Genomic DNA, 13479 nt, shown 5'->3' on the forward strand with positions numbered 1-13479 from the left:
TCGATATCGGATATATCGATAGTCCCGGTTATATCGATACTATTTCTATGCACGCACGGAGAAAATTACATGCAAACAGGGTCGGATATATCGATAGTCCCGGTTATATCGATATTTTTTCGGACTCCCTTGAGTATCGATATAACGAGACTTTACTGTATATACACACATACATACATACATACATACATACATACATACATACATACATACATACATACATACATACATACATACATACATACATATTTCTACATGATGATTGCAACTATAACTTTTCACCGCTAGAGGGAAGACGGTTACCATCAACATAACTAAAAAGCCTTGCCAAGCATGATCAATGAAACTTGACTTTCCTGTTCATCACCACCTTATCAAGCAGGACTAAAATGCCTTTGGAACACGATTTTTGACTGTTTCTATTAGTTTTCATTTTAAACCCACAGGTCAATACTCGGATTTTTGGTACTAATTGTACAAAAGTAAAGTCTCAACAAAGACAATAAGAATCAAATACATTTTTATTCAAAACATCTCTACATACTACAGAAGATGGCAACATCCAAATACAGTACTAATATCACAGTACACTTTCACAAATGTGGTAGTTGCACACTGCAATGTGACAAGTCTGATTCAGAATTAAGACATTCTCATGAAATAAAATCTGGTCAGCAGCATCAAAAATCCAACGGCGCTTTTATGCCAGTGCCGTTACCATAAAATTCACACTTGCGCAGTATGGCCAAAATAAATTGGATACAGGTCCTCTGTCCTTATGCTTGGATGGCGGTGGTTAACCTGAACTCCTCTGACATCCATGATGTCAAAGTTTGCATGACTGGACTGTCACGCTGTCCTCTGGCCAGCGGTATGAGTCCGCAGTAAAATCATCATAGTCAGTGGTGAAAATCAGTGAGCGTAAGTATGCTTCTTTGTCAGCGGGCTCGGGGCGAAGTGTGGCTATGTTGTGCTTGTAGGCATATTCCAGTATCTGTAACACATTTGTTTCATATGGAAAGAACGAATAAACATCTATCACAAAAGAAAATGGCTCATGTGAACACAAGCTCAACTCTCACCTTCACTGCCAGCGCAAGGGAGACCTCCCTGATGGACCTGAGCGGTGGAAACAGTCTTCCCTCAAAAAGGTCCTTCTCTGTCACGAGGTCAGCAAGAGCCTTTTTCCCCACAGAAAAGCAGAAATAATCACCAGAATTATAAACAAATGTTTCGACTCAAACCAATGACAATTCTACCAAGCGACAACCATCCATCCATTTTATATACCACTTCTCCGATAGGGCCCTATCCCAGCTGCCGAACCGTTTGGTCCAGCTTGATAACTGTTCTGATGACAAATAATTGGTATAGAAGACGGATGAATGCAGAGAAACACCTGAACATTCTTCTCAATGCAAATCTAAAGCTGTTGTTCATTTAAGTTTCTGAGGCCAAGCTCATATTATACAGTGAAGAAAATAAGTATTTGAACATCCTGCTATTTTGTATTTCCCCCACCTAGAAATCATGGAGGGATCTGCAATTTTTATGGTTGGTGCACGTCCAGTATTTTAACGATTTATTTGTGTGAAATAGCTGCAAATAAGTCTTTGATCACCTGAGTGTCATCTATAATTCTGACCCTGAAAGACCTGTTAGTCCGCCCATTAGAAGTTCACCTGCACTCCATGTATCATCCTGAATCAGATGCACCTGTTCGAGGTCATTAGCTGCATAAAGACACCTGTCCACCCCATACAATCAGTCAGACTTTAACTTGTAACATGGCAAAGACCAACCTCTCTCACAGTGGACATGCACCGACGATGAATATTTCACACCCCTCCATGATTTTTAAGTGGGAGAAATAGCAAAATAGCAGGGTGTTTAAATACTTATTTTCTTCACTGTAAGTATCCCATTCCACTAAATGTAAGGGAGAATTAAGAATACTGTAAACCTGCCTCATGCTGTTATTTTCTGTATTTATTTTTTCCATTCTTACTGTCAATGGTATTTGTGTTTACAAAGGTGTATTTTTTTATTACTTCATGATAGAGAATAGACAGAATAAGAAGTTATGATATTTAAAAGTCGCATGCTTTGTTGGCCACCGAACAAGAGGCCTACAATGAAAGCACAGAAATCCCTGGGGTCAATCTGAGGTGAACAGACACAGCCTGTTAACCCGTCATCTTAATGTAGGAGATCTAGCCTCGGACATAATTTAATACTTGGTCAACTCCTTCACAGGACATAATTTAGTACTCATTTTAAACCCACAGGTCAATACTCGGATTTTTGGTACTAATTGTACAAAAGTAAAGTCTCAACAAAGACAATAAGAATCAAATACATTTTTATTCAAAACATCTCTACATACTACAGAAGATGGCAACATCCAAATACAGTACTAATATCACAGTACACTTTCACAAATGTGGTAGTTGCACACTGCAATGTGACAAGTCTGATTCAGAATTAAGACATTCTCATGAAATAAAATCTGGTCAGCAGCATCAAAAATCCAACGGCGCTTTTATGCCAGTGCCGTTACCATAAAATTCACACTTGCGCAGTATGGCCAAAATAAATTGGATACAGGTCCTCTGTCCTTATGCTTGGATGGCGGTGGTTAACCTGAACTCCTCTGACATCCATGATGTCAAAGTTTGCATGACTGGACTGTCACGCTGTCCTCTGGCCAGCGGTATGAGTCCGCAGTAAAATCATCATAGTCAGTGGTGAAAATCAGTGAGCGTAAGTATGCTTCTTTGTCAGCGGGCTCGGGGCGAAGTGTGGCTATGTTGTGCTTGTAGGCATATTCCAGTATCTGTAACACATTTGTTTCATATGGAAAGAACGAATAAACATCTATCACAAAAGAAAATGGCTCATGTGAACACAAGCTCAACTCTCACCTTCACTGCCAGCGCAAGGGAGACCTCCCTGATGGACCTGAGCGGTGGAAACAGTCTTCCCTCAAAAAGGTCCTTCTCTGTCACGAGGTCAGCAAGAGCCTTTTTCCCCACAGAAAAGCAGAAATAATCACCAGAATTATAAACAAATGTTTCGACTCAAACCAATGACAATTCTACCAAGCGACAACCATCCATCCATTTTATATACCACTTCTCCGATAGGGCCCTATCCCAGCTGCCGAACCGTTTGGTCCAGCTTGATAACTGTTCTGATGACAAGTAATTGGTATAGAAGACGGATGAATGCAGAGAAACACCTGAACATTCTTCTCAATGCAAATCTAAAGCTGTTGTTCATTTAAGTTTCTGAGGCCAAGCTCATATTATACAGTGAAGAAAATAAGTATTTGAACATCCTGCTATTTTGTATTTCCCCCACCTAGAAATCATGGAGGGATCTGCAATTTTTATGGTTGGTGCACGTCCAGTATTTTAACGATTTATTTGTGTGAAATAGCTGCAAATAAGTCTTTGATCACCTGAGTGTCATCTATAATTCTGACCCTGAAAGACCTGTTAGTCCACCCATTAGAAGTTCACCTGCACTCCATGTATCATCCTGAATCAGATGCACCTGTTCGAGGTCATTAGCTGCATAAAGACACCTGTCAACCCCATACAATCAGTCAGACTTTAACTTGTAACATGGCAAAGACCAACCTCTCTCACAGTGGACATGCACCGACGATGAATATTTCACACCCCTCCATGATTTTTAAGTGGGAGAAATAGCAAAATAGCAGGGTGTTTAAATACTTATTTTCTTCACTGTAAGTGTCCCATTCCACTAAATGTAAGGGCGAATTAAGAATACTGCAAACCTGCCTCATGCTGTTATTTTCTGTATTTATTTTTTCCATTCTTAGTGTCAATGGTATTTGTGTTTACAAAGGTGTATTTTTTATTACTTCATGATAGAGAATAGACAGAATAAGAAGTTATGATATTTAAAAGTCGCATGCTTTGTTGGCCAACGAACAAGAGGCCTACAATGAAAGCACAGAAATCCCTGGGGTCAATCTGAGGTGAACAGACACAGCCTGTTAACCCGTCATCTTCATGTAGGAGATCTAGCCTCGGACATAATTTAATACTTGGTCAACTCCTTCACAGGACATAATTTAGTACTTGGTCAACTCCTTCACAGCAGTAATTTAGGACTTGTTACTCCTTCACATCTCAAGCCAGGTTACAAATCTATTGGTTCAGGGAAAGACAACCAATTAAAATGTCCGTTCTATTGTTTATAGCTGTTGGTGCTTGGAACGTCCATGGGCGTGGTATTCAAATCAAGAAGACTATGTTTTAGTAATGTATCACTCAAAGGACAACCGACGCCTCGGGACAAGTTGTGTCCATAATTTGTAAAATCACTTCAAATGACTTCTATTGAGCGTATTTTACAAAGATTCCACGGCATATAGCTATATTTTATTTTTTTAAGACTCGCGCTAAATATTCAGGAAGTCTTGTTTTCGAGTTGATGACGATGCCTGACATGACGTCACGTCTGGAACGCCCCGGACCAAGAAAGCGACACATAATGCATTTTGTGTACTTTGTTTGGTCCGTGTTGATGCCGAAATTAGAAGGAAAACACATGAATAACGCGATGGTGGTTATGTGTTGCATTTTCTGGGACGCTACATTGGATTCCTGATGGCTCGAATTGATACCAAGTACTTCTTTAATCGATTGCAAAAATGTATGCGTTCCGCTTCAGAAATATTTGAATCATATTCATAACTGGATGAGTAACAACAAAGCATCTTCCTGTGTTCGAGCCATTGTTCACAGTGTCCGGCCGAATATCTCTTTACACTCCATTAGTCTTATATTTCACCCATTCATCAATCCATCCATCCAGTTAATTTGATGCGCGTAACTGCACGCTGGACTTGAGGGACATCTTGAATCTGCACAGTGCTAGCCAATAGACTCATACTTGCAGTCTCTTACTCATTATTTTGATTACATTGAAGTCCCAAGATATCATGTAATATTTGGCTATTATTTGGAAAGATTTAAAGAGGTTGAAAGCAAAAAAAGCACAGCCATAATGAAAACATTGGCAATGATAGGACTGAGCGGCCATGTTGAAGAACACACATCTTCGACAATTAGGTGACTGAAAGTGACCATAAGATAGACTGCAATAAATATGAATAATGAATACAAATGTGTGACATAGCTTTCTATAAATTGTCGCAAATAGAAATTATTTCCGTAAGAAAGCGTTAAACGTTATCTTTTTGAGACAGGTCGTATATTAGAGAATAATATTTACGGGTTGCATGAACGCTGGCGCGTGTGGCCGCCGCTGCTCACCCTCAGAAAAAAATATCCTGTGACTGTAAAGTGTCCTTGAGAGTTTTAAATGGCACTTATAAAATAAATGTATTATTATTATTAATGCTTCATCGGTGTGCTTTGGACATATGCGAATATATGTGAATGAAGTGTCCCTTCAGTGTTTGTTTTCTTGTGCTAAATGTCAATGCTACCTCCGCCGCGGTAAGAAAAACATCTTCACTGATGTGACGAATGGCACCGGCGGTGACACCAAGGCCCACACCAGGAAAGATGTACGCGTTGTTTCCTTGACCAGGGTACAATGTCCTCCCGTCATGTAAGGTGACAGGATCAAATGGACTGCCACTGGCAAAGATGCCACGCCCCTACAGCACAAGGTCAATATTGTTTATATCTATTACAGTGCAGTATGTGCATTTTCAATGTAAAATGAATACAAGTGTACTGTGGGTGCATTTTCACAGTACCTCTGTGAATGTGTAACATTGCTCTGCAGTGCATTCGGCTTTGCTGGTCGGGTTGCTGAGAGCAAAGATGATAGGGTGTTTGTTGAAGGACGCCATGTCCCTGATAATCTGCTCGGAGAAGGCGCCAGCCACAGCTGCCACACCTGAAACAGACAGGCAATGATAAACAACACAGTACCAATGAATTGTCAGGCTCCCAAAGGCAGACGATAAAACTCGACAATAAAAAGTCGGGTCCAAATGTATCTTTAGCTGGCACAAGGCGGTACATTCGTTTATTGCCATACCTACTCTTCTTCGTTTGATTCTTTTATATTTCTTGAAATGCTTTTCCTACCAATATCGACCGTGATTCAGACTAAACTGCTGTGTTATGTGCTGTGTGGCGGTGGTACATTCACAAGCTGTATACAGTGATACCTCAGCTTACGAACGCTTTAGCTCACAAACTTTTCGCCTCACGAACATTAAATTTGCAAGCACAGTCTTGGCTAACGAACTACTTTTTGGCGGACGAACCAAACCACACAGCGCCACGATGGCTGGTGGACTAGTTTTCGGCAGATGAACACCAAACCACATGGTTGAACAGTGTGAATGCTGTTGAACACATTGTATGCTGTTGGATGCAATTGTATGCATTGTGTGCAGTAATGTAGCCACAAGGGGGCACAAGCCAGTGTCTTATTGTGCCGGTCCCAAGCCCGGATAAATACAGAGGGTTGTGTCAGGAAGGGCATCCGACGTAAAAAATTTTGCCAAAACAAATATGCGAATCAAACCTATGAATCCCATACCGGATCGGTCGAGGCCCGGGTTAACAACGGCCGCCATTGGTACTGTAGGTTGGATAGGTACCGGAGGGAGTACATTAGAGGGACAACTCATGTTAGAGGCTTTGCAGAGAAAGTCAGAGAGGCCAGACTGAGATGGTTTGGACATGTCCAGAGGAGAGAGAGTGACTATATCTGGAGAAGGATGCTGAGCCTTGAACTGCCAGGCAGGAGACTGAGAGGAAGACCGAAGAGGAGGTTTATGGATGTGGTCAAAGAGTACATGAAGGTAGCTGGTGTGAGAGAAGAGGATGCACAAAACCGGGATAGATGGAGGACATTGATTTGCTGTGGCGAACCCTGAGGGGAAAAGCCGAAAGGAAAAGAAGAAGATCTGTTCATATTTTAATCAATGTATGTTGTTTATAATCGTGATTGAACAATACAAACACGACTGCTCACAATAGAATGCTAAAGGAGTCGTTCACATGCGACGCGACACAAGAAAGTGACGTGTGAGGAAGTGTGGGGGGGGGGGGTCCGGTGGTACATTCAGGTGCTCTCAGTTTGGCCCGTCAGCACATTTGGCCCGGCCCCCTGAACAATACCAGAGATGCTATCAGATTTTTTTCCTATTTGGCCTCTAGAAAAAAAAAATCCTTTTACAAGTCAAAGGTTGGTTTTCGATCATTATCTGTTCCTATTTTAATGACTGAGGAATTCAAGGTGGGGGTGGGACTCCACCAGGGGTCAGCTTTGAGCCCCTTCTTGTTTGCTATGGTGATGGACAGGCTGACAGACGATGTTAGACAAGAATCTCCTTATACCATGATGTTTGCAGATGACATTGTGATCTGTAGCGAGAACAGGGAACAGGTGGCGGAAAAACTAGAGATGTGAAGATATGCCCTGCAAAGGAGAGGAATGAAGATCAGTCGCAGCAAGACGGAATATGTGTGTGAATGAGAGGGATCCAAGTGCAAGAGTGATGCTACAGGGAGAAGAGATACAGAAGGTGGAGGATTTTAAGTACTTGGGGTCAACTGTCCAGAGCAATGGAGAGTGTGGAAAAGAGGTGAAGAAGCATGTCCAGGCAGGCTGGAGCGGCTGGAGAAAAATGTCAGGTGTGATGTGCGATAGAAGGGTTTCAGCTAGGATGAAAGGAAAAGTGTATAAAACAGTGGTGAGACCAGCCATGATGTTTGGACTGGAGACAGTGCCACTGAAGAAAAGACAGGTAGCAGAGCTGAAGATGTTGAGGTTTTCTTTGGGAGTGACCAGGTTGGATAGTATCAGGAATGAGTACATTAGAGGGACAACTCATATTAGAGGCTTTGCAAAGAAAGTCAGAGAGGCCAGACTGAGATGGTTTGGACATGTCCAGAGGAGAGAGAGTGACTATATCTGGAGAAGGATGCTGAGTCTTGAACTGCCAGGCAGGAGACCGAGAAGAAGACCGAAGAGGAGGTTTATGGATGTGGTCAAAGAGGACATGAAGGTAGCTGGTGTGAGGGAAGAGGATGCATAAAACCGGGATAGATGGAGGACATTGATTCGCTGTGGCGACCCCTGAGGGGAAAAGCCGAAAGGAAAAGAAGAAGTATGCATTGTGTGCAGTGCATGTGTTTGTTTAATCTTGGCGGACTTTTAATCTTGGTTTTCTTTTGATACTTTGTATTTTTTCCATTCAGATGATTTTGATGTTTTACATTTTGTTCCTGCTGACTTTATTTTAATACAATTTCTCAAATACAACCTCCGGCTCTCTCCTGCCTGCTTTTAGGGATCCACACCCGCCATCACCACCTTGCACACCGTGACATAAGAAGACATTCAAGAAAATTACGGTCGAGCAGAAGAATATCATCGGAAAACACGAACGAAGTGTGCGTTTGTATTACTTAGCGTCCCAGTACCAGTATGCTAAGTCGACCATTGCTACGTGTGGCTAAGTGTGTTTCTGTGTTGTCTAAGCAACGGTCTCAGGCAATAGAAGAGGTTGAAAAACTTTTGCTGATTTGGATTAACGAAAAGCAGCTAGCAGGGTACAGTATGAGTGAGGGTATTATTGGAGAAAGCACGGCAACTTCTCTCGGATATCATCAAGACAACTACATCAACGACCCTCACAAAAGTAAATAAAACGAGTTTATTATAAAGTACAGTTTATTTAATTACAATACAATAGCACATTTATTTTACGTAAAACAAGGTATATTTTGTGTAGTTTTAAGGTTTATTTAGTAGAAAATTATGTTTTATGGGGACCTGGGAACGGATTATTCTAATTTTTAATGGTTTCTTATGGGAAATAAATGTTCGGCAGACTAACTTTTAGCCCAACACACACTTCCTGGGAACCAATTAAATTCGTAAAATGAGATATCACTGTTTTGCTTGCATGAAATTTGATTATTGCATTCATCCAAAACTATTCTTGTTCATTTCATATAATTTCTATTTGCTGCATGGCCTCTAGTACGAAGATAGGGATGATTTTTCTAGGGCCCTCAGTTTATTGCCACGTTAATCTAATCTACGCCCCAGAAAAAAAATTGCAAAAAAAAAAAACACAAAATGAAATCACTGTTAACGGGCGTTTGTCGGAAATCCCAAAACTCTCTCTATGTGAGATGCGGGAAAATTCCAATGTCACTGGATTAGTACCGGGCTGCTGCTTGTCATTTGTAGTTTACGGTAAATGCAAACAATCTGTTAGTTTAAGAAAAAAAACTGCTGAGTATAGATATAAAAAAGAAGCCAATTTGTTGTTTGTTATCAATTGAAATGCATGTGTGAAAAATAGTGTTTATCCAATGACACAATTGCTCTATTAAATTTTTAGTAGCATACTTAATTCATTCACTACCAAATGATGTGCAAAAATGGGTCCACGCCAGTGCCAGGGTTTTTGTTATTTTCACAGAAGTTGCAGGACCCACCGAATATTGACTTTTAGGACGGCATAAACATTCAATGCAGCGTAATAAATCGTAAACTTTTTTTTCCGAGGAAAGAAGAAAGTCTCTTTTGAGCTTACTTGGCTCTTGAGTTATTTGCATTGAAAATGGGGGCGGCTGTACAAAATGCAAATGCTGCCCCCTCTTGGGAGGGAAAAACATTTCTAGAGGTCTGACCGAAGCTTCAAATGCACCCTCTCCCTCCCCGCAAGAAAAAACAAAACCCGAACAAATTCATGAATGGAGCTCCACGTAATGACTTTCAATTCCAGAATAAATTTGGGAATGGCAGTGTAGGAGTTAAATGTCGAAATATTCAACCTCGGCTTTACATTGTCATATTTTTTTTCTGGACATTTACGTGCTCCTCCAAAATGTGAATGTGCTCCTCTATTGAAGTTAGTTATGAGCTAAATTTCTTTTCAAATAACCAGACAAAGACCTTCACACCTGTAAAAAAACAAAAACAAAAAAGTGTTTTACCAATGAGGGCAGTGGGTTTTAGTTCCCGAACCACATCCTCCAGGGTTCTCATCTGTGGGTGCTCATGAGCAAACCTCTGCTTCTCATGAGTCAGGTGATCTCGACCCTTCGAAAGGTGGACAATGTCAAAGAACAGGACAAAGAGAAATTGTGTCATCAAGGCATGGCTTTTCTTACTCCTGACTATTTTACACCTTGTCTTGGTGCTTGAAACCAATCCAACTATCCCAAATCGAAATATTTTGCCACCCATTTGTGAATTGACTTCAAGTGACGGATCACGCCGCAAGTCAATCACACGTGAAGGATTATCAAAGTGTCAAATCCAGCCCTCCTATTTCTGCAGTGGTTTTCCACAAGAGGCCAGCGGGTGACAACTGCCTATCCCATCCGACTGTGTGAAAGGCTCTGTACTAGCCGTCAGTCAAACGCAGAGAAATAAGACGAATGAACGCTCATACATTCACATTAGAACCGAGGGGAAATTAGGGATGTTTATTTTATCTAACCTGCATGTTTAAGGGATTTTTGAGGAAGCAGATGGAATAAATTAGGTGCAGCTATTTTGGGGAGAATTTGTAAGAAAAATCTACCTGAACAATGAGGCCCTTGGAATCAACCATCCAGATCTTCTTCAAACCGTCTTCCTTTGCAAGCCCATCTTTCTCCATGGCCATTGTAATCAGCTCAGCAATCCCCATCGCCGCCTGGTATCAACACGAGAGGGAGGCAAGACTTTTACAGTGATAGGATCACTCGTATAAAGTTGTGGATGAACACAAATGGAAATACATATTTAACTCATTTCTCAATAAAAAATAACATTTTAACAGTCAATGAAATTCACAGACTTGAATTGCAATACAACATTTTGTTTTTTTCCCCACACTTAACACATCCTGTCAAATCCCAGTCCATCGTTTCTGCTGTTATCATTTTAAGTGATGTGCGTGAGAGTTGACAAAGCCATAAAAGTAATAGTCTGGTCTCACTGTGCATGAGCAACCCACCTCCCCTGCACCTTGGAACACGACAGTGTGGTCACTCATTTTGCGATTGGTGATGCGGAGGGCAGCCAAAAGTCCAGCTACTGCTACAGCAGCTGTTCCTAAAGGAAATTACAGAACAACAATTTACACTGGTATTATGTACCTACAAACCATCCAAACAAATATTACACATGTGCCACATATATTATGTGCCATATATTACAATGTTTTCATTGCTTCCTTTACGTTACTAGTTACTAAACGAGTTATCTCCACCATTGAAACAATTTTTCCGTTTGCCGAATGCCGCAGAAGATCGAAATCTCCAATTGTTGGTCAAATGAAGGCTGACCAGAGGGATTGGATTACCGACGACAACTAGGGAGAAGCAATACATTTGAGCCCAATCAATTCCTTAGGCTGATTATGACCCTTTAAAGGACAACCAACACCATTTTTTTGTTTCCTAACTGACATCAGAAAAACGTTTTATAGCATCTAAAATACCCAAAACACGCAGGCTGATATTTTTAGTCAAATGCAACACACCAATAAAAATGAGTTAAAGTGTCCAAAATTCGGCACAAATCCCAGTTCATGATGTCACGCCACGTCGTGTTGCATTGCTCAAGAAACAACACAATGGGCTCACGGAGTTCAGATTCGGAGAAGATGATTTTCTTGTCACTCATCCAGTTATGAATATGATTCAAATAGTTCTGAAGAGGAAAGCATAAATGTTTGCAATCGATTAAAGGAGTCCTCCCATATCAATTCGAGCCATCAATGGCATCTGGACTGAAATGTAGTGTCCCAGAAAATGCAAAAGATGGCGCCCAAGCTCCGTTGGAAATGGGTTGATTGGTCTGCTGGGAATTTTTGTCAGAGAATATCAAATAGTTGCCATCATTCCCGGGTTGAGTGAACGGTGTGGCTGCCGCTGCTCGCCTGCTGAAAAAAAATTATCCTGTGACTCTAAAGTGTCTTTAAGAGTTTTGAAAGTCGCTTGGAAATAAAATGTCTAATAATAATAACAATTATTATTATTATTATTATTCAAAACAAAGAAAATCTTTATTTTTACAAGCTAAGGCGGGCAATGTAAGTTGTGCAAGGAATTGGCCGGTGTGTGACAATTTTACATGCAATCTAAAGTCACACCTTGATGAAGAAAAAGTAAATACAACAAACATCGAACATATATTGCCCAGAAATGTGGGAAAATGGGAAAATCAACTACCGGTCACAAAGATTAATGTCCTTGTAACTTCAATAATTCGAAAAAGAAAAGTAAATTTTGGAGCAATATATTTATTGTTGCGTCCATAAGTGATTAGGACGGCCCACAAAAAATGAAACTCTATATATACTGGAAATGCACTGTGGAGATGGGAGGGATTGGGTGTATTTTTGTTGTTGTTTGTTTCATCAGCCAATTGACCAGTCAACTGTCTGTTTTTTACCCGCCAAAAATTAACATTTACAAACCTCTCGGTTGGGTATTGGAAATACACTTTGACAGTAATCAAAATTGAGCATCACAATTGATTGAAGTGGACATTTTCTGAAGATCTTGTATTGAATAATTTTGTTGTATACGTGTATCTGAAATATCCATTTACTTCATTTTGATGAGTGGTTGACATCACATTTGAGGAAATGTCATAAAATGAATATAACGCTGTACTGCACATGTGTCAAAGTCAAGGCCCGGGGGCCAAATCCGGCCCGCCACATCATTTTTTTCAGTCCGCAAAATCAAATCAAACTTGAAATTCCATGATGCTTGCCAAAATCCTAACCAAAATGTCATATTTTTGGATGTAAACCACAAGAACAGTCATTTTTCTTGACTTCAGATTTGAAAACTAGTTATTCACTAATTTGTTGTGCGCTCTAGATGTCATATGTGGAGGGGGTTTAACATTCTAATGGCTTCCCCACATTCGGGGTGTCAAATGACTTTGACACCCCGGCTGTACTGGATAACTTTAAGGACAACCGACGTCACTTTTTTGTTTCTTAACTGACATCAGAAAAACGTTTTATAGCATCTAAAATACCCAAAACACGCAGTATGATATTTTTATTCAAATGCAAAACACAAATAAAAATGACTTAAAGTGTCCAAAATCTGCAAAAAATTGAGCTGCGAATTGGGCATTTTCAGAAAGTCCCACCCCCAGTTCGTGACGTCACGCCAAGACGTCTGGCATTGCTGGAGAATCAAAACAATGGCTTCAGAATCGGAGAATATGCTTTCTTGTTACACATCCAGTTATGAATATGATTCAAATAATTCTGAAGAGGAAAGCATACATGTTTGCAATTGATTAAAGAATTTATTCTGTTTCATTTTGAGGCAACTGGACTGCAATGTAGCGTCCCAGAAAAGAGGCACAAAATGGCGACCTCCTGTGGCCATTTCCGTTTCCACAGGCTGATAAATTCCTTATATGGAGCTTGGATGCCCTCTTCTGGCAGCTTTTGGGTGCAACACAAGGCTTTCA

The 13479-nt window shown here is 40.6% G+C and overlaps 1 protein-coding gene and 1 long non-coding RNA gene across 3 annotated transcripts in view; both read right to left on the reverse strand.

Moving 5' to 3' along the window:
* Nucleotides 1-503: 503 nt before the first annotated feature.
* On the reverse strand, nucleotides 504-1407 carry LOC148896193 (uncharacterized). Its single transcript, XR_016115382.1, has 2 exons — nucleotides 1083-1407; nucleotides 504-994 (listed from the first exon to the last, which is right to left on the reverse strand). It is a non-coding gene; the product is annotated as an uncharacterized LOC148896193 (long non-coding RNA).
* A 938-nt stretch (nucleotides 1408-2345) lies between these two features.
* Nucleotides 2346-13479, reverse strand: part of me1 (malic enzyme 1, NADP(+)-dependent, cytosolic) — a 79272-nt gene continuing 68138 nt past the window's right edge. For both annotated transcript variants that reach the window (XM_088999282.1, XM_088999281.1), the window contains 7 exons: nucleotides 10991-11088; nucleotides 10574-10687; nucleotides 9981-10086; nucleotides 5765-5907; nucleotides 5489-5662; nucleotides 2925-3023; nucleotides 2346-2836 (listed from right to left, as the gene is read on the reverse strand). In XM_088999282.1, coding sequence (XP_088855408.1) covers nucleotides 2669-2836; nucleotides 2925-3023; nucleotides 5489-5662; nucleotides 5765-5907; nucleotides 9981-10086; nucleotides 10574-10687; nucleotides 10991-11088 — 902 coding nt within the window. In that variant the 3' untranslated portion in view covers nucleotides 2346-2668. The remainder of the gene's footprint in view (nucleotides 2837-2924; nucleotides 3024-5488; nucleotides 5663-5764; nucleotides 5908-9980; nucleotides 10087-10573; nucleotides 10688-10990; nucleotides 11089-13479) is intronic.

This window comes from Hippocampus bargibanti, linkage group LG06 (genome assembly GCF_051943395.1).
Source record: "Hippocampus bargibanti isolate YZ-2025 linkage group LG06, ASM5194339v1, whole genome shotgun sequence".
In the NCBI taxonomy this organism is placed as follows: domain Eukaryota; kingdom Metazoa; phylum Chordata; class Actinopteri; order Syngnathiformes; family Syngnathidae; genus Hippocampus; species Hippocampus bargibanti.